General features: G+C 39.0%; 1 protein-coding gene across 1 annotated transcript; it reads left to right on the top strand.

The window, feature by feature from the left end:
* Nucleotides 1–478: 478 nt before the first annotated feature.
* Nucleotides 479–21,945, top strand: NLRP14 (NLR family pyrin domain containing 14; the record flags this gene model as incomplete). The annotated part of the gene is made up of 11 exons (XM_084241409.1): nucleotides 479–936; nucleotides 1,667–1,846; nucleotides 2,632–4,225; nucleotides 5,727–5,891; nucleotides 9,123–9,290; nucleotides 13,812–13,982; nucleotides 14,336–14,506; nucleotides 15,895–16,065; nucleotides 19,206–19,376; nucleotides 20,907–21,077; nucleotides 21,813–21,945. Exons 1-11 carry the CDS (start codon nucleotides 636–638, stop codon nucleotides 21,943–21,945), a joined length of 3,396 nt encoding a protein of 1,131 aa, XP_084097535.1. The 5' UTR covers nucleotides 479–635.
* Between the last annotated feature and the right edge of the window lie 216 nt (nucleotides 21,946–22,161).

The raw sequence follows: 22,161 nt of genomic DNA, 5'->3' as shown, positions 1-22,161 counted from the left end.
AGCTTTGAATTCACTCAGAATGTATGTGGTGTTGGAGAAGGAATGTGAAAGGAGCTTGTGAGCCAGGAATGCAAACCCTAGTGACTGTGTATGAAATTGTGACCAGGAATGTCACAAGAGGAGGTTGATGGTGGTATATTCCAGCTGCATATGCTTCAAGGGAAGTGATGTGTTGATGGAGGCACAATAACACTTTATATAGTTAAGATACATGTTGGGTGTTGATGGTGAAGACCAGAGGTAGGGGAAGTTGCCAGTATTTAATAGGAGTCTGATCTGTGTCAGATGATTCAGACCATCTGCCTCTCAGGTTGGTTGTGAGATTCTTTGAGGTTCAGAGAGACAAACAGCCTTTCTTTATTTCTTATAGCTCCTAAGTGGTGGAACTGGGAGAAACTGTTGGGAAGGTGTAAGAAACATTCAGTGATCCATATTAGAGGAATATTTTTTGTGATAGAAAATGTATTACAGTGGGTACTAGGCTAGTACTGTGCTTAAGATAGTGGGGTTCAACACTTTTGGGGGAATCAATATTTTTCTAGATGTTTCATTTTCTAATCTTTCATTTCCATAGGTCCCATATATTCCATGTTCTTTTGATTTTTTTTTTTCCCATGGAAACCTGAATATTGCCCATGGACAAGATGACAGATTCATTTTCATCTTCTTTTTTTTTGGATTTTGGGTTACTCTGGTATTTGGAGGAGTTAAACAAAGAGGAATTAAATCAATTCAAGTTACTACTAAAGAATGAGACTATGGATCCCGGGCATGGCCAGATACCCTGGACTGAAGTGAAGAAGGCCAAGCGGGAAGATCTGGCTAACTTGCTAAATGAGTATTACCCAGGAGAGCAGGCCTGGAATGTGGCTCTCAAAATCTTTGGCAAGATGAACCTGAAGGACCTGTGTGAGCGAGCAAAAGCAGAGTTCAACTGTGAGTGATATTAGGGACCTATCTGGGTAGAGGGCAGAGAAAGTGCTCCCTGAAGCCCACTGGGATGGTTCTGTGAAAGGGACATAGAAATTCAAAGATTCTGTGGATCACAAGCTCCAAGGTGGTCGAGTACATTGGGAGCTTGTTGGATCATTTGAGGAACACTGAAAAGGCAGGTGGGTTTTGATTAGTTTCTCAGTTTGGCTTCTCGTTTGGAGTAATTTATTCATTTTGTGCTAATCAAAATTATTAAAGGAATTGAATAACAAGAGCTATCCCATCTAGTGTTCTTTTGCTTAAATTGCAAATGAAGTCTTAAGTTAGGCTACATTTTAAGGAATCTCAAATATGACTTCATATCTTTGCTGAGATATGAAATGGACAAAAAATTAAGGAGTCTAAGCTGAGCCAGTATCTGTGGTCATTCCAAGATATGAAATATAATAGAGATCTATAATTCATTACTCATAATCAAGGCTTTTTTTGGAGGGGGGGTTACAAAGTGTATGTTCTTTATTTCCTTTGAGTCTCACCATATCCTCATGAGGTCAGTATAGACAAGGAAACCAAGATGTAGACTAGACCACTTGTTCTGGACTTAGAAGGTAGGGGCAGGGTGAGGTGTGGTAAAAGGTCTCCTACTTTAGTACCTTTCACACTACATCACCCCTCCCCTCAGCTAAGTTAGTAGCGTCTGAGACTTTTCAGTCTTAGATTGTCTTAAACTCAGATGATCATAAAATTGGACCACTGAGGAGGATCCCAGCTGCCATTCTGCCCATCACCAATGGTCTCCTTGTTTTTGGTAGCTATCATGATCTTTTGGAACTTGTTGCAGGGACAGCTCAGACCAAAGGACCAGAGGAAGCCAGGACCAGAGAGCTACGAGGTGATCAGGATGCTGTGCTGGGTGAGTGAGATGATCTTTTTGTCAGACTTGGGGAGGAGTTTGAGCTTTTGAAGGATGATCAGAGTTTATTGCCCAGATAACAACTGTTAACAACTTCTATCTGACATGTTCCCTGTCTTTATCACCTAAAACGAGTCAGTTAAACTGGGGAGAATGTATAGAAGATATAACTGTTCTAGCATTGGGTTCAGAGATGGCTTCCTTGAGATGGTGACATTTGAATTGAAGTCTCACAGAGGAATGGGTTTAACCAGGTAAAGATGGAACCAAATTTTCATTCAAATTTTTTTCTCTTCAAAATACTCTCCAGGCTATGCTTCAGTATTTGTTTCTATTAATGTTTTCCCTGTATAGAGTACATTATTTTGACCTGTAGATTCAGGTTTTCAGGTCCTCCTTAGCTACTATTAATTGTTGATTGTTGCCCTGTTCTTTTTTTTCCTAATCTGGATGGTACTCTGTTGTTCACATAGATCATCTTCCTTCCCCACCCCCCACCTCCGTGGAGGAAAAGTTCAAAGAAAATATTTTTAGAGTGAATCTAACTTTTATTTTTCCATCACAAATTCATTTCTTTGTGTGTTTGTCAGTTTTGTTTTTTTCAGTTTCTAAAGTAGGTTTTTAATCTACAGAAATACATTCTTGTTTAAGCCAGCTGCACTTTGATTTCAGCCTATATCGTGTTTTGTTCCTTATTCAAAGTCCAATATTCTTAACATTGCAATTTGTGGAATTATTTTGAGATCATGTGTATCTTTTTCTTTTCCTGCTCCATTCTGACTTAGGTAAGGGAACAGGATACAGAATTCGAATAAAGGAAATATTTTGCCTCACCTGGAATAAGAAGTCTTCGTTTGGAGAGCCTGCAGATTTCCATCATGGAACTGCTCAGGCAGACCAAATACTGTTGGAACATTTGTTTGACGTGGACATCACAACTGGCAAGCAGCCTCAGACAGTGGTGCTTCGAGGAGCTGCTGGAATTGGGAAAACAACCTTGATGAGAAAGGCCATGTTAGACTGGGCGCAGGGAAATCTCTTTCAGCAGTTTGCCTATGTTTTCTATCTCAATGCAAGAGAAATTAACCAGATGAGAGAGAGAACCTTTCTTCAAATGATATCTAAGGACTGGCCCAGAACAGAAGGCCCCATTGAAAGGATTATGTCCCAGCAAAGCAGTCTCCTTTTTATTATTGATAGTTTTGATGAGCTGAACTTCGCCTTTGAGGAACCTGAGTTTGCCCTGTGCAAAGACTGGGCCCAGGTCCATCCAGTGTCTTTCCTCATGAGTAGCTTGCTGAGGAAAGTGATGCTTCCTGAGTCATCCTTATTGGTGACGACCAAACTCAAGACATGTAAGAAACTAGAGCCTTTGTTGAAGAGTCAGTGTTCTGTGGAGCTACAGGGTATGGCTAAGGATGCAAGACAGGAGTATATTTACCAGTTTTTTGAAGAAAAGAAGTGGGCCTTAAAAGTGTTCAGTTCATTGAGAAACAACGAGATGCTTTTTAGTATGTGCAGAGTTCCCCGAGTGTGCTGGGTGGTCTGTACTTGTCTGAAGCAGCAAATGGAGAAGGGTGGTGATATCACATTGACCTGCAAAACGGCCACGGCTCTGTTTACCTGCTATATCTCTAGCTTGTTCACGCAAGGTGATGGGGACTTCCCTTGTCTACCCAACCAGATCCAACTGAGAAAGCTGTGCCACTTGGCTGCCAAAGGAGTATGGACTATGACATATGTCTTTTACAGGGAAAATCTCAGAAAGCATGGGTTAACTAAGACTGATGTCTCCATTTTCCTGGATATGCATATTCTTCGGAAGGACACAGAACATGAAAACTGTTATTTGTTCACCCACCTCCATGTACAGGAGTTTTTTGCAGCTGTGTTCTATGTGTTGAAAGGCAGTTTGGGTATCGCGGATCACTCCTTTCAGTCTTCTGAACACTTGAAGCTGCTACTTGACAGCAAAACATACAAAGACCCTCATTTGACTCAGATAAAATGTTTTTTGTTTGGCCTTATGAATGAAGATCGAGTAAAACAACTGGAAAAAAACCTTAACTGTAAGATGTCTTTGGAGATAAAAAGGAAGGTTCTTGAGTGGATGAAAATACTAGGGACCAATGACTATTTTCCATCACAGCTGGAATTTCTGGAGTTGTTTCTCTGTCTATATGAGAGTCAAGATGAAGCATTCATAAGCCAGGCAATGAGATACTTCCAAAAGATTGTCATTAATATTTGTGAGAAAGTCCATTTGCTTGTGTTTTCATTCTGCCTCAAGCACTGTCAACGTTTACAGAGCATTAAACTGTCTGTAAATGTGGTATCTGAGAAGATGCTGTTAAACTTAAGCCCGGAAGCTGAAACTTGGTAAGTGTGTTTGATCAGCTCTCTGGAAGTATTCTGTGAGGGGAGTAAAGGAGGTAGATTTCCTCAGAGGGAGGAGGAGTTGTTTATTTGAGGACCCAAAGCCAGGGCAATCCTTTAGAGTTGTCTCACCCTTGAGTCAAGGAGGCCAGACATTTAAACCCCTTACTGGCCAGCCTCGGCTACTGGTGAAGAATGGGTATAAACTTGCCTGAAATGGCTCTCTTGGCCTGAAAGCAATCCCTAGAGAGGGACATGACTGAGAATTAACACCTTTCAAAACTCTCAATAACGAGGAAATAGTGCTTCAGTCCTCAAGGAGGTATGTAGCACAGGGCAAACTTGTGTCCACTATGGTGTGTATATTTACCTTTCTAAGTAATGCCCTCCAGAAGAACAGGGACCAAGAGTTTCTTCTGAACCTTGTGTACATTGCTGTTTGGATTCTGCTCTACTGTAATCTGCTGACCTACCTCACCTTTCTGATTGTTGACATAGTAGGAGATATCTATGCCCTTTCACATCTAACTAGAGAGAATCAAATGTTGGTAAGAAATAGGTGCTAAATGTTTGAAGGAATAAGTGAACCTTCAGCATTTTAGGCTTATTACTTTGTCCTCACCCCTTCTTCCAGTTCCTTTTCCAACTCTATCCATCTAAGTCTGGTAGGAGAATTGAATTACGGGGTTAATTCCAGGTTGCACTAAAATATTTGGTTTATTATCTGGTATACAATTGGTTTTATTGGTATACAACTGGTTAATTATCTGGTATACAATTAAGTATACAATTAATCAGCAATTATGCTGGTTAAAACCATATCTCTTCTAAGGTAAAAGTGAGATTCACACTAGTCAATGTAGAAAGGAAGTGTGCAATTATTGATTCAAGCACACGTCAGACAATAACTAGCATCTCATTTTATCTCTCAACAATTCTAGGTAGATGATATTATTTTATTTAAAAAAAACCAGGTATTAACACTATATAAAACTTGACTGAAGTTATACATCTGATTATAAATCTTTAGTTTTCCAACTTTTCCACTTGTTTGACTCAATCCTCATTCAAAAGGCCAAACAAAAACATTTTATCTGAGTCAAATGAGGGTCTTTGTATGTTTTGCTGTCAAATATCAGCTTCAAGTGTTCAAAAGACAGAAACATTTCTCTTGAAAAAAACATACATTTCATTTCTCTCTAAACTGTGGAAGTAGGTATTATAGGCTGGGGGGCCACAGTCTTCATTGTCCTTGGGGAGTTGTGAGTAAACTTTTTCTCCAAAGAGAAGTCTCCGGTTTTTATTTTGCATGGGTTGAGGGTGTGGGGGAGCTGCTGGGCAAAGAAAACCTCTGGAATGCCAAGAGGAAGACTTCCTGGTGGACTGTCCCAGGTCAGAGCTGATTTGGGTGCTCTCACCAATTCCAAAGTGCACCTTTTTAAAGCATTTCCCAAACTGAACTAGATTTATTGATATTTCCTTTTTTTCAATTATTTAGGCAAAGGGATGGTGGTCGCATTACTCATTGCTGGCAAGATCTTTTTTCTGTGCTTCATACAAATGAACACTTGAGAGAACTGGACCTGTGCCATAGCAGCCTTGATGAATTAGCAATGAAGGCTTTTTATCAAGAACTCAGGCACCCAAGGTGTAAACTAAAAAAGTTAATGTAAGTATGGCATGAGAAAACTTAATGGACTTATTGCAATTTCTTTCATTTCCTCCTTCCCATTCCTACTAATTAAGGGGAAACCAATAGTAAACTAATACTTAAAATCCACTTAAAATACTCGAAGAACACAAACTAGGGGAAACTCGGGATGTGGGAACATAACTAACCTGCTTTGGGGAAAACCTCACAGACTATACCAGCTGTTCACATGGGCATTTGAGGCTTGGTTAGGAATTTTCTAGATGAATATAAAAGAGCTAAGACATTCTAGGCAGGTCAGTGTAGCATTTTCAGAGACAAATTCTGGAACATACCTAATTTCTTCTGTTGGGGAATAATTTACATTCAATGAAATTCACTGATATTAAATGTTGAGTTCGTTGAGATTTGACAGTTCTGTGCATCTCCGTAACCAATACTCAAAACAAGATAGAAAAGAATTCCATTACCTCAGCATTTCCTTGAACTCCTGTCCTGTCTTCTCACCCCATCTGGTCCCAAAGACAAACCACTTTCCAACCTGTCTGTGTTAGGAATTACTTAGATTCCTGCAGTGTGTGTTTTTTGTGTTCTTTTGCTCAAGAAAATGTTTTTTAAAGTTTATCCATTTTGGTACATGTTTCAGTAATTTTTTTCTTATAGCTGATTAGCATCCCACTCTGATACACAGTTTGTTATTCATTCTCTTGTTAACGCGACCCTGGGTAAATTTTTAATTTTTGCCTTTTATGAATAAGGCTCTGAATATTCTTGTATAAGTCTATTTTGGTAACATGTTTTCATCTGTTAGGTTAATAGCTAGGAATGGAATTTCTAGTTTATGGATGTATGTTTGACTTTTTAAGAAATCACCAATCGGTTCTTCTGAGTAGTTGTAACTACTTTATATTCCCAACAGCACTATATGAAAGTTTTTCTCCTCATCCTTGCCAACATTTGCTACTTCAGTCTTTTAAAAACATTTTTACATCTTAATTTGATTCTAGAGACCCTTTTTATTTTTCACATTTGCTTGTTTGCATGTGTTTTGGCTCTGCAGGGTGCTGGAACTGATTCTGTTTTCTTTTGTCTTGAGTGTCCATCTGTGTGCCAGAGGCCTAGTTGTGCTTACTAACATGTACTGAATGCTGAACAAATGATCAAAATTTGTCTCCATTACCACTGAAGATTAGTGTTCCTTTTGGGTATCCAATAGTTACCCAATAGATATTTCCAATAGATATTTCCCTTGGAATCTGTTTTTAGTGAGATCTGACCTTTAGATCTCAAGCAAGTGGATTAAGTCTGGTTTTGTGTATAAATACAGCAGGCAGTTGTGTATGTGTTGTTGTTAAGAGGTTCCTGGAGGTCCTTTTCACTCATTCCATAGTGGCTTCAAAATGCAAGGTCCCTTAGGAGGAGAGGATGCTGCCATTAAGACAGCTCTTAGTCTTTCCCACTTTAGTGTTGCCCTATTCAAGTCCCTTTTCTCCAATATGTGAGAATATATTTAGTGGGTACACTAGGTACTTTTACTAGGTGATGATGGTTTGTGTGCTAAACAGGTAAAAGCTTTTTTTTTTTTTTGAAAGATTTATTTATGCATACAAGAGCTGGGGTACAGGCCAGAGGTATGGGAGGTGAGAGGATTCACCAGAGACAGAGAGGGGAATAGAACAGGCAGATAGACTGAAGTACACTGCTGAGGGGAGCAGCAGGTGAGACAGGAGAGGTCTGCTGTGCCTTGTGGGTAGCTCCCTGGCCGGGGATCGAACTCACACTGCAGAGGCTGTAGACAGCTTCACAGCACTGCGCTTAACCCCTTGTGCCACTAGGGAGGCTGTTTTCTTGATGTGCTTGGTTGGAAGTGGGGTGAGGATGCAGGGAAGGTGTTAATACAAAGGGAGATTTTAACAGTTAGTGAGCACTGTGAGTTTGGGAAATAAGCAGAGGCACATAAAAGAAGCAGATCGAGCTAACAATACTGCATTGAGATGGAAAATAGTAAGAAAATTGGCAATTTAACTTACTTCATATTTTGCTTTGGGCTGTCTCTATATACCTAACAAATTACATGAGATGATGGTGCATTTTTCAATAACATGTTTTGTTAATGCATATCAAGTAGTTGATGATCTCACCTTGAATTATTTCAAGAATTAGATACAGTGAATCAATGTAATTGCAGAATTGGCATAGCCCCAGTAATTTTTTTTAATTTGGTAATTTTAATCTATTATATCACTTTGTAAAATTTGTGATTATATGCCACAGATAAAATGATCAATTTAGCTATGCCATGTATAAAATGATAATAGAAAAAAGAAAGAGAATAAAAATTTTAAATATGTTCATTTTTTTTCTTTTACCCCCCAGTAATTTTTTTTTAAGATTTATTTTTTATTTATATAAGTGCTGGGGTACAGGCCAGATGCGCGGGTCAGAGGATTCACTAGAGACAGAGCAGGGAACAGAACAGGCAGATGACCGAAAACACTGCTGAGGGGAGCAGCGGGCGAGACAGGAGAGGTCTGCTACACCATGTGGGATTCTCACTGGCCGGGATAGAACCCGCACTGCAGAGGCTGCAGACAGCTTCACAGTGCGGCGCTGAACCACCTGCGCCACCAGGGAGGCAGCCCCAGTAATTTTTAAAAAGATTTATTTTATTTATGCATACAAGAACTGGGGTGTAGGCCAGAGGTGCAGGGATGGGAGTGAGAGGATTCACCAGAGACAGAATGGGGAGCAGAACAGAAGGATCTACTGAAATATACTGCTGGGGGGAGCAGTAGGCGAGACAGGAGAGGTCTGCTGCGCCATGCAGGTTAGCTCCCTGGCTGGCCCAGGATAGAACTCTTGCTGCATTGGCTGGGAATAGCTTGATAATGCTGAGACTTTAATTCCTGCATCACTAGGGAGGTCTCACCCCAGAAATTTTTAGTAGTCATTTCTGGGAGTTCAAAAACACCTTCTTAGATTTTTTTTCTGATGTTATTACCTTCTTCCTCCAAGGTCAAATAATTCAGAGTATCAGTTGTCAGAATAGACATCTGTGTTGTAACCCAGTTTTCCAACATCCTGAAACTGGGACTTATGACCTGACCTAGAATATGAGAAACCCAGAGTAAGATAAGAGATGGCAGGAATATTGAGATAATATAGAAAAGCTGGATTTGAAAAGAAAGGGTACTGTAACTAGGGACTGAGATGGTTTTGTAATCCCTTTTGCATATTTTTCTTCCTAAGGTTGAGATTTCTTTTTTTCCCTGATGGTTGTCAGCATATCTCCCATTCTTTGATTCACAACCAGAATCTCAAGCACCTTGACCTGAAAGGGAGCAATATAGGTGACAATGGAGTAAAGTCATTATGCGAAGCCTTGAAACACCTACACTGCAAACTCCAGAATCTGAGGTAAGTTTTTGTTATTTGTTATCATTGAGACTTTTGTCTGTCCTGTACACTTCACATCCTGGACTTGCTGTTCCTAGGGCTAGCTTAAATATATTTCCATGGTGTGGAATCAGGGATCAGTAGCTCAGGCTGATTACTTGGAGTACTAACTCTTCACATCACCCTGTTAAAGAGAAGTATAGTAACTGTCAGCTGTCAAGTTGCTTGCTCTCTATTACTCAGTGTTGATTGTAATGGTGCACCTGATTTTTGTGTGTGTACGAAAATGAGAGACAATTAGCAATCCTACTTGTTAACACATTGTGTGATAGGTCTCAAGAAGGATCTTATTTTCCAGTGAAGTTATTTAATTCCATATCTGGCAAAACAACCAGAAAATCATTATATGTTTTACACACTTAGAAGTTTTTTGATCTCTGGATACAGTTGAGGAGACAGACTGAACCTTGATATATGAAGGACCAAGGTAGGTCTTTATTTGTGAAAAACTAACTATAATCAATGTGTGAAATAATACTTTTTTTTTTTTTTTTGCAGTAGACTGATGAATTCTGTTAGCATTTGAAATTTTTTTAAAGTCTCATTGGTCTGGAATCTCAGTGAGAAGTAGGTAATTGATTGCTCTGTCTAAGAGTAAAACATTTGTAGCAAAAGCCTGTTCAATGGTGTGAAAGATGTTTTCTTGCAGTGGGAGTAAGCCTTGGGTCCAAGACAAATGCCTTTATACTCGACTAATCCGCAGAACTTGATATGATCACTTCATCAGTTGAGGTCTGAATTATATCTTTATCTTCCACTGGTAATCCTTGATGTAGACACAGTTACTAGGCTTTCAAATAGGAAACCATCTGTCTGGGTCAACTAGTAGGTCATCTGTCCCTGCACTGAGCGAATGTTTGGGCAGCATCAGCTTTGTAATAACTACATTATTACAGGAATGGAGGTGGGTGGTCAATGGGGGGTACTTGGTAAGTTTCTATACTAACATTTCGCATGGGAAAAATTCTAGTTTTACGATTGCTTTAAACTTCATGCTATAGGAGTTATAAACAGTTAGCTTTCATGTTACTCTGGTTTGGGTATTGATCACGTTGACCTTAACATATCAGAATTACATTTTGATGATTTGCTCTGCCTACTGATGGTAGATGATGTGGGCAGTGAAAGTGTTAATAAATGGGTCTTTGCCAGTCTGCTTCACAAGATATCTCCAATTATTGGAGAAGCTTTTCAAATTTAGAAATTAAGTATTTTAGAAAGCTTTAAAGTTGCTGAGTCACTCAAATCAGCATTTGTACATGTATGTCCTGGACAGGTACACAAAATCACTAACTTTTGTGTGACTATTTCATGGTAATAGTTACTAAAGATTTATCCCAAGAAGAAGAGAAAAATCTACCCTATTTGTCTTGATAAGTTTTTCCACGCTGTGTGCCTGATTATAAGGTAGCTCTTTAAAATATGTTGAGCAAATATGGGGGGGGGGGCACCTTGGGCATTCTGGTAGTGCCTCATTGTGCCCAGAATTCTTTTAGTTCGTTATACTGTGTTGCTGAGGGTTGCTCTGTTGCTGGGGGTTACGAGTGAGGTGAGGGAGCAATCATTGGTTCTATAAAGTAACCACCTGAAAAAGAGTGTCAAACAGTATGAATGGAAAACACTCTATATGTCTTTAATAGCTTTGAAATAGAAAAATAATATTCCAGAAGGGGATCACTGAAATAGTTGCTAGACAGACTGATTAGTTGATAAAGAGAAAAGCACCTGAGAAGGACAGCTATCCACAGCCTTCGCAGTATTATTACCCAGAATAAAACATTTTCTACCAGGTAGATAGTGTATGCACATTAGAAATATTTCGTTTTGAAGGAGTGAGGAGCCCTTGTGGTTTATTACAATTGTTTACAGTTGTGAAGTGCTCAGAAATATAATGAGCTGTCATGTATATAAACAGACTTTGAAACCAGAAGTTTGCCATCTACATAGATGATCCAGCAGGCAGAAACTTGAGCTGAGGAACAAATTGCCAGTCTTCTGTTTGCTAATATGAAACTGGCTTTTATTCATCAACCTTAATAACTCTTGACATGTGTATATGCGGCTGCATAATCTTACCAAACAAGGTTTAAGTCAAGTATCCTAACTTTTTACAGATAAATTATATGGAATCTAAGATAAAACACTAATTTTGTTATTTTCATTTGAATAGTATAAAGAAATGTTGACAAATTGTGTTGTAAGGATGTCATTTATTTTCTACTTTGAAGTTAAATTTCTTTAGAAAATCTATGCCAGTGACAAATTTTTAAAATATGACTCCAAGTTTCCAAAATCAGTAAGTTTAAAATATATTTAAGATAAAATGTTAATTAAGTTAATACTAGGTATAGTGTAACCACTGTTAATAACTAAGAATAGTATGAAGTATAATAGTATAATAGTTGAAGCCTCAAAATGTGACCCAGTTAATAGAGTATTTGCAATCTTGTCTGACTCCAAAATTTGAGATTCCAATTTATACAGGGGTTGGTTGTTTATGTATATGCCCAGATTTATACTTACAGTTGACCTGCGAACAATGTGGGGGTTGGTTGGGAGCGCTATCCTTTCCTGCCCAAGCTGAAAACCATGCATGCTTTTGGCTTCCCAAAATGCATAGCCTGCTGTAGACCTGAAGCTTATTGATAATATAAACAGCTGATTAACACTTATTTTGACTGCTCTATGTATCATATGGTATTCCTGCAATAAAGTAAGCTAGAGAAAAAATATTAAGAATCATAAGGAAGATTCATTTACAGTGTTGTGCTGGGCCTGTGGATCCTATGAGTTTATATTGTTAAGAAAAGTGGAACCTCATGGTTCAAACCTGTCTTGTTCAGGGGTCAACTTGTATGTCCTTTCAAATATTAACATAAGTAATAATTGACCTACAAGAGCACTGCAAGACATTGAGGAAATTCTTTCATATCTTTCTCTGGCCTAATTGCTTTAGCTAGGACTTCCATGTCTTGTACCAGTTTTAGAGGAAAAGCTTTTCACCATAGAGAATGATATTAGCTATGAGCTTGTCATGTCTGGAGACCTTATTTTTTATCTCCCGAGTCAGAGAGGGACATGGGAGGGGACAACTGCTGGTGTGGAATTTCTGGGGCTAGGAGAGGGTCTGGTTCGTGTTGTGACACCACTGATGTCCCTCCTCTCTGGAGTTCCAGACCTAAAACTGCAGTCTGTGGGATACCAGTGCATTTCATAAGGTCAGTGCCAGTCCCAGAAGGTAGAGTTCAGTGTTTGCACTAGAGGGAGGAATGCATCATCCAGCAGAGTGTCCTTGTTTTTTTCACCTGGCCTGCATGGAGCACTGCATTTCCTCTGCACCTGTTTCCCCTCATCAAGGGTGTGTACCTCCTCACCATTCCTTTCTCCTCCCCAGGGCTGCTGGCTGAGCTGCAGAGCTTCATTTTGTATTGTAGCTTCCACGTAATATTCTCTGTTCACCTCTTGTTCAAAGAAGCATGAATTTCCTCTGTGCCCTCTTGTTGTCTGTGCTGGTCACCCAGGAGTGTTCTAGTTTCTCTCCAAACCCCGATTCATGGGTGCAGTGTTGCCCTGATTAATCTAGATAGTTCTCTTGGGAGTGAACCAAGGAACCTCCTTGGTGCTGTTTCCCGACCCTGGTTTGCAAAGCATAGTCACATTTCAGGGTCTCATAAGATGAGAAAACTGGAAATCAGATACTGGCTTCTTTTGCAGTTGGAAAATTTGGCCCATTTTACCTTACTTTTGCATGAAAATACCTTTTAATTTTCTGGCAACCATTTTTCCCTGCTCAAAAATGATTTCTTTAAATTGGAATTTTAAAATGGTTTCCTCTCCCCCACTGCCCCATAACATCTAATAGTCAATGATTGTAGCTGTTTCTGTGTCTTATGACTCTAAAAATATGGACAGTACACGCTGCCCTCTGTTGCTTTATATTGTAGCAACCACTTTAGTCTTCTTTCTGATATGCTTCTGTTTGGGCTCTTAAGGACTTGGTTCCTCAGAAAACAGGGGTGCCCAGGTTCTTCAGAAAACATAGCTTGACCTGAATAAATGAGCCTTTGAGGGACAGCTGTGGGAGTCACAACTTTTGCTCCTAATTTCCTGCCTCTCTCTCTCTTCTGTTTCAGAAGTCAAAGATGACAAGGATAAAGCCATCCTTCAATCCACTTATTTTCTATGTTGTAGTTAGAGGAAATTTCAACCAAGTTAAAAAAAGGTTACCATTTAAAAATATTTTTGAATGTTTTCATACATATTTTCATAGGGAATTGGAGAGATGGAGATGGAAAAACAAGGTAAGGGGAGTTACCTCTCAGAGTCTTGTGCTTTAGTTAAATAACTCTTTTTATGTAGGGGAGCTGGATTTTCAGAACTGGCCCCAAAGACTGGCAGACCACACCCTCTGACTGGGTAAGTGGTGGTTCTAATTCTTCTCTGAGGAATTGTCATCTCTATTTCACTGTGTTATTTTTCCAGCCTGGAATCCTGTGACCTAACTGCAGTTAGTTGGCTAAGTATCTCTAAGGCCCTCATCAGAAGCCAGAGCCTGAGATATCTGAATCTGTCCACCAATAATTTATTAGATGATGGAGTGAAGCTGTTATGCGAGGCCTTAAGTCGTCCAGAGTGTTACCTAGAGAGACTGTCGTGAGTCTTGTTTTTCTCCCCCCCAAAGTCATTTTGTTCCCTCTTACATAGTTTAATTACGATCTGAATGGGACACTGTGTGGGGCTTGATGAACTCCAGTTATTTTCTTTCTTACTTGTCTAATTTTCATTCTTTTCCAGGATTCTCTCCCCGCCCCACCCCACCCCCAGCTTTTTGTTTTATCATATCCTATACATAGCTGCTGTGGAATTTGTAATTAAATAGATTTGATGAAGTTGATTTTATAATAGAGGTTATAGGGGTTGTAAGTCCCAGCTGGCTTTCCTATGAAGGAGAGAAGTGTGAACTTTGGGAATTCATGGATCCCTTCCCATCTGTATTTCTCCTTCAGCTTAAGAAGCTGTGGCCTCACAGCAGTTGGTTGTGAGGATCTTTCTTTAGCTCTCATCAGCAATGAAAGACTAACACATTTATGCTTGTCGGAAAATGTCTTGGGAGATGATGGAGTGAAGCTTATGAGTGATGCCTTGAAATGCCCACAGTGCATTCTTCAGAGCCTTGTGTAAGTGTCTGCTAGTTTTCATCCTTCAGTATGTATGCATTTCAAAATATATTTTAAATGGGAAACTATTATAAATAATTTTTAACCCTTGCTTTTTCTCCACTGTTAATGATAAGGTGATGAAGATATGGATATTGATAATTGCCATTTATTGTGTCCTTAGTCTCTGCTGGGCCCTGTGTTAAATGTGTTTAATCTGTGCAAAAGTACCTGTTGGGGTCAAATTAGTCACCTGAATTCTAGGTGCCTCATTGTACAGGGGAGGAATGTGAGGCTTAGGAAGATTACATATTTTGCCTAATTGCTCATAAGAAACTGGTGGATTCAGGACTAGTAGCAACCTACCCAATTCTGTATTGTGACTCAGGACAGGTAACTATACATAAATACCATTAAACAGAGATACAGCATTCCCTTGTGTGACTGGATCTCAGTGTGAGCATTCTGTTCATGTTGTTAGATAATTTCCTAGACCCAAAATTGATGAACCAAAGTTATTTTATCAGATATGTTTTAATTGCCTTCTGGATAGGTTGTTTGTATTCTTTCAACAGTCTCTCGGCTTGCATTTTTGTACACTAAGTATCTACAATCCTTTTGACCAATATTAGTCAAAAATAACTTTAAAAAGTATTTGATTTGAGCACTTTTCAGATGTTTTTGTCCTTTGATAATATAAAAATTGACTTTTCATAGGCTCAATTTTCTTCTGGATATTATATATTATTATTAATATCACATATATTATTCTATGTCATAAAATACCTAGCATGGTTCTGTATTTTTAATTTTGTGGTCATTTTTAAACTATAGAAGTTTAAAATTTTTGTGATGTTGCAGTAGTTTCTACTGTATAACTGCTAGTTTTCTCATAATTGAAACTACCTTTTTTAAAAAAAATCCGTTTATGTTACCTTTTCACACCATTTATGATTTAATTCTTTCAATTGAAGTGTGCAGTTGTTCCAAATTATTTTTTTATAAAAATTGAGCTTCCCCCCGTAGATAAGACCTATTGCCCGAGAACCATTTAGCATAATGTATCTTTTGACTACTGATTGGACATGCCAATTTTATGTACAAAAAGTACTTATTAAGATTATTTCTACTCTGCTTTGCTCTGTGTAGCCACTTTGGCGGTAGGACACTATATTTTACATACAATGTGTAGGAGTTAGCATTTAAAGAAAATTTCTGAAGAACACAAATCCACTTTCTAGCCCAATTTGGTGCAAATCTGTTTGCCAAGTAAGACAGCCAATGAGACAATGAGGAAAGATTTCTGACTTGAGAGGGAGTGTTAGCAAGTAGATTATGGCTCGTAACTTGAAACCTTTTCAAAGGTAGAAATCTCTGGGGAGTAAAGCAGTGATTCTGTCTCTCCTCAGGCTGAGGGACTGCCATCTCACTTCCCTTAGCTGTGAGTCTCTCTCAGTCTCCCTTCTACGCAACAAGAGTATGATGCATCTGGACCTGGGGTCAAATTTGCTACAGGACGACGGAGTAAAGCTTCTGTGTGATATCTTTCAGCATCGATGCTGTAATCTTCAGGACCTGGAGTAGGTTTTCTGTCACTAATTTTTGTGTAGCTTCAACTACAGGTTGTCTAAGCGTAGGGGAAGAATGGAAAGAAAGCCTGAGAGCTCAGGAACTGTCTGAGAAAGTTCTTTTGCTTCCCTTTCTTTGATTCTGCCTGAGAGAAGCTGAGGCAGTCTGTTCATCAGATTTATTGTAAGTAATTACTACAGTCCTCATAATTACTTTCCCTCAGGTAAGGAGGGCTAGGCATCAGACTGAACAGTGCAGCCATTTTATTTTTATTTTGAATGGCCTCCGAGCCATGAAACTGCCACTGTGCTCTACTAGTTTCCTTCTTAAATTCAGGCTTATAATTAGGTCAACTTTAAAGACATTGGGAAGGGAATTTATTTTTTTTTAATTGAGGTGACATTGGCCTTTCAACACTGTACATGATTTAGAGGCATAAGATCACACCCATCAAGTGCATGTCTGCGCATCAAACCCACCATCAAGGTTCCATAGTCCATTGTGTCCCCTCCCCACATTGCTCTTCCTGGAAGGTGAATTGTTAAAAATATTCTACAATTTAGTCATTCTTAAACTACAATCATTTTTATTCCCATTATGTTCTATTACTCTGTAAGTTTACATATATATGTAGTATATATGTAATTGTGATGACCATATAGACATGGCTTTGTGGTTTCCTTCTTACATGGTAGTATTTTAGAAACAAATTTGAATATTTACATAAGTCATTGATCATTTTAATGGCTGCATGATACTTAATATTTCATTATGCAAAAATTGTGGCTGGAAGTAAAACAGAGAGTCACTTAATCTTAGCTGTTTTTCCCACTAGGGGCTGGTTGTCTGGGTGAGTCATTGAGAGTGTAGCCCTAGCATTGTTTTTTAGAACAAGATCATTAGTAAACCCAGAGGTCTCTGACTTGACTGGACTAATTCATGATAACTAGATTTCCAAATGAATTTAATAGTTGACTGTCACATCTGTAAACACTAAGGTGATTGAACACTCAGGTCCAATAAGCACCTGTACTTCTTTAGGAAAGCATGTATAATATGTGTTCCCAAGCAATACTTGAAGTTTCCTTGATCATTATTATTGATCTGGATGACAAAGTTTTATATAATGGGAATTTTCATTAAATCCAATGCCTTCATTTTCAATGACAGAGGTATAATTTCTGTGTAAACTTACACACTCAAGGTGGTCACTTAGCTCACTTTCTTAGTATTGCTCTAAACACATAGACAAATTTATACTTTCTTAGCTACCTTGATAGTCTTTATTTAGGCCATGCAAATTCCCTCAACCAGTATTTACAAGCTTGAGAGATGCTGAAGAAATTAAAGGTTAGTGCTAAGGTGATGCTCTTGTCCTCAAGTAATGCTGATGACAGGGAAATAAAATAATAAAACCAACCCTATTATGTTCCATAGTTGTTGAAATGTTATGGCAAAACTCTCAAGGAGAAAAGACTGTGACACAGGAGACTGAGTTACTTTAGACTTGAAAAATAAAGAGGATTTTGTTATGTGGCTTAGTGAACAGGGTGCAGTTGGATTGTGAATGCTTTTGGATGCCCTACAGAGGCCTGAAAGAAATATCTTTTTATTTTTTTATTTTTTTTTAAGATTTTATTTATTTATTTATTTATTTTTTTAAATAATAAATTTTATTTTTATATTCCCCCATACAATTGCAAACGCCCCATTCTGACCCCAATCCTTCCCCTCCCGCCCCCCACCCCCCAAAAAGTGTCTCTGGTTCATAGTTTTCTGTTGATTTTGATTTTCACTTTCTTATATTCATTTTCCTGGTCCCTTATTTAAGTTCTCTAGATTCCTGCTATGAGTGAGACCATCCGGTATTTTTCTTTTTCTTTTTGGCTTATTTCGCTGAGCATGATCCCTTCCAGCGCCATCCATGTTGCTGCAAATTGCATGTGTTTATCTTTTTTGAATGCTGAGTAATATTCCATGGTATATATGTACCACATCTTCTTGATCCAGTCATCTATTTTTGGGCATTTGGGTTGTTTCCAAAGCTTAGCTATTGTAAACAGTGCTGCTATAAACATAGGGGTGCAGGTGCCCTTTGGAATTGATGTTTCTGTGTCCTTTGGGTAAATACCTAGGAGTGGAATTGCTGGATCATATGGAAGCTCTATGTTTAGTAGGTCCAGAAATCTCCACACAGCTCTCCATAGTGGTTGGACCAGTTTGCACTCCCACCAACAGTGCAGAAGAGTTCCTTTTTCTCCACACCCTGGCCAACATTTGTTGTTGCTAGTTTTTTTAATATGTGCCATTCTCACTGGTGTGAGATGGTATCTCATGGTAGTTTTGATTTGCATTTCCCTGATTACAAGTGATGTTGAACATTTTTTCATATGTCTGTTGGCCATTTGTAAGAAATATCTTTTTATCTTTTATGTAGCTTTCTTCTTTGAAGATAACAATTTGAGATAGATTCCAGAGAAGCATTTTTTATTTCAAAAATATATTACAAATTGAGGGCCTCACCAGTGGCGCAGCGGTTGAGCGCTGGGTTGCAAAGCTGCCCGCGGCCTCTGCGGCGCCGGTTCAATCCCCGGCTGCTCCCCGGCCACCAGAGGAGGGTCCCACATGGCGCGCAGACTTCTCCTGCCGCCCGCTGCTCCCCTCAGCAGTGTACTTTGGTCCTTCTGCCTGCTCTGCTCCCCACTCTGGCTCTGGTGAATTCTCTCACCCTCCCATGCTTCTGACTGTACCCAGTGCATGTATAAACAAAACAAAACAAATAAATAAAAACATGCCTCTATAAAAAAAATTAAAAAAAAATATTACAAATTGAAAGCATAGAGATCTTTGGGGTCCTTGGGAAATATACCCATTTTTTTTAGTATTGTTAATCAGTGTTTATTCTGGGATTTGGGAAGTTTGGTAGATAACCTGTTTGTGGGAGAAAGTAATTTTATCCACTGTTTATGTCAGCTCATTAAGAAATTCCATCTGTTTTCACTGGTAATGTTGGACCTTCCTATGAGTGTCCTGGATTGCAGATAGAAAAGAACATCATAAAAGAGGTTCAAATACCTAGGTATCTCTCCTAGGAATACACTAACCAAATCCCACCACTGAGGGTCTCATTTCCTTTTTGTATTTCCTTCAGGTTGACGAACTGTTGTCTCACTAGTGCATGTTGTCTTGATCTGGCCTCTGCTATTTTGAACAACCCAAACCTGTGTAGCCTGGAACTTGGGAATAATTGTTTGCAGGATGATGGAGTGAAAATTCTGACTGAGGCTTTGAGCCATCCAAACTGTAATATTGAGAGGCTTGGGTGAGTTCAGTCTTCCATTAGGAAAATGATACCTATTTGGTGGATATTATAAACTATAAGAAGTTTAGTATATGAATTTCATTATATAAATTCTGTGTATGGGGCTAAATGTAAGTCATTCTCAGAAATGAGAATCTGAAATTTAGATGCATGGATCCCCGTATTATATGTTCTTAGTGTAGAAGCCATATTTTACAATTCTTTCTGTCTCCCACATCCTTAGTATCTTGGACAGAGTATACATTAAGTAATGGTACTTGATTTAGGTCTTCCACATTCTGTCATCCTTCAGCTACTCCATCTGTTCTTGAATTAATTTTTCCTATTAAGTGGAAGATTTTAGCATTCACCCTCTATCTGAAAAAATGTTATCAATGCTCAAGGAGTGTGTAATCTACACAGTGAAAGACACCATCGTTAAAACAGAAACCTCTACTGAATGAAAGGAAATATTTGCACATCATATATAGAACAAGGGACTACGATCCAAGATCTACAAAGAACTCATACAACTCAATAAAAAGAAAATAACCTCCTCCCCCTAAAAAAAAAAAAAAAAAAAAAGTCTCAGAATGGGCCTCCCTGGTGGTGCAAGGGTTAAGCACTGCACTATGAAGCAGTCCACAGCCTGTGCAGCACGAGTTTGATACCCGACCGGCCAGGGAGCAACCCACATGGCGCAGCAGACCTCTCCTGTCTCTCCCGCTGCTCCCCTCAGCAGTTACTTCGTCAGTCTGCCTGTTCTGCTCCCCACTCTGTCTCTGGTTAATCCTCTCACCCTCCTGCACATCTGGCCTGTTCTTGTATAAATAAATCTTAAGAAAAAAAAAAAAAAAGACGCAACCTATAAAGCTTGCCACAGCCTCTGCAGCACAAGTTCAATCCCCGGCCAGGGAGCAACCCACATGGCGCTGCAGACCTCTCCTGACTCGCTTCCTGCTCCCCTCAGCAGTGTACTTTGGTCAATCTGCCTGTTCTGTTCCCCACTCTGTCTCTGGTGAATTCCTGTTACCCCCCACGCCTCTGGCCTGTACCCCAGTTGTTATATACATACATAAATAAATCTTTAAAAAAAAAAAGAAATATGCCATAGGAATGTGGGTAGCCTTGTAAAAGATACTAGTTTTTGGCATATGCATTTTCACTTGTGTAAGTGGCATGGTGCTAAAGGACTCATATATTTTGCTTTATAAAGACTCCCAGATACCTAAAGTTTACTTGTGTTGCTATATTTTTAATGATTTTTTTAAGATTCAACTACTTCATAGTTTTCCTTAGTGTGTTCCCGTATTTATTTATTCCCTGGCCTATGTTACGAATTGTAATTTATGATATAAGAAGTGATACATTCAGCCTATAAATACCTACTGATAATGAATACTGTAAGTACTTAGATTTCTTGGAGTTATACTAGTTGTGCACAGTATTTAAGTTTCTGGAGTTGCCCTACACCCCCAGCTTACATATCTTGTGTGCTTGTTCCCTGTCATGGGATAAAGTTAACTTTTCTTCATGCTCTCTTTCCTGCAGGTTAGAATTTTGTGGTTTGACATCTCTCTCTTGTCAGAATCTCGCCTCTACTCTAAGAAGCAACCAGAGACTGGTAAGAATAAACCTGACAAAGAATACCTTAGGGTGTGAAGGAATTATGAAACTATGTGAAGTCTTGAAGTCTCCTGACTGTAAACTACAGGTTCTAGGGTAAGTCTTCATCGGCTTATTTCAGGGATAGTTTCCTGGAAGAGGGATTTGGGAAGACACTCCTTTGTTCTAGACCTTGATTGTCGATCATTAGGCATTTTCTAGGTCCCTGTTTTTCTCCCATTTATGAATTTTGAGAAACATAATATAGTATAGTGATTAAGAGAAAGAACTCTAGATCCAGACTCCCTGAGTTTGGATTCTGGCCTTGCCACATACCACATGCATGCTTGATCTTGTGCTGGTCCCCAATTTCTCTGTGTTTTGGTTTCCTTGTCTGTAAATGGGTGCAATGATGATACCCTAAGGTTATTGTGAGATTTGGGCCACCAGTATTTAGAACTGTGCCTAGCACATAATATTGGGTTGTCAGAAAAGTCATAACATTTTTTTTCTGTTTTTTAAGCAAAAATGCATAATGGCCTTTCTGACAACCCAATAATTAGCATGTGTTAGGTGTGTTCATCATTTGCAGTACTAGTTTGATTGAATAGAAAAATATACTTGCAGAATCCTTTTAAATTTTAATCTCTCTCCCTGTATTCACTTTTCCCTCAACCGCTGTGCCTCCTTCAGCAGTTCCCTCCATTTCCTTTTCCTCTCCCCAGCCATGTTAAATTCTACTTTTTAGCAATGTTTCCCACCCCACCCATGACTTGGAAATAAACTCTTCAGAGATAGTAAAGGGTTGTGGGAAAGCTGAGTGCAAGAAGAGCTGTTACCTTGTTTTCTCAGGTTGTGCAAAGAGGAATTTGATGCAAAAGCCCAGAAGCTGCTGGAAAATGTGCGAGTCAGTAACCCACACCTCATCATTAAGCAGAACTGTAACGATCATAATGAAGATGGTTCCTGGTGGCAGCATTTCTGACTTGAAGAAGCTGATATTACTTTTAGAAAGTGAAATGAAAGCTGCAAGGTGATTGGACCTGGGGCTCCCTGGTATATTGCATTTGATGTGTTAGATGTAAGTTGAGAGGCTAAAATAAAATGTAGAATATAAATCTCTAACAAGCATAACATGATGTTTTTAACTGAATTCAGAACCTAAGAATTCAGATGTGAGATGCTTAGAAGTGAGACTGGA

The sequence above is a fragment of the Talpa europaea genome (genome assembly GCF_964194135.1).
Source record: "Talpa europaea genome assembly, chromosome: 1".
NCBI classification, from domain to species: domain Eukaryota; kingdom Metazoa; phylum Chordata; class Mammalia; order Eulipotyphla; family Talpidae; genus Talpa; species Talpa europaea.
Note: the sequence above shows the minus strand (reverse complement) of the source record. Positions and strands in the feature narration are given on the sequence as shown.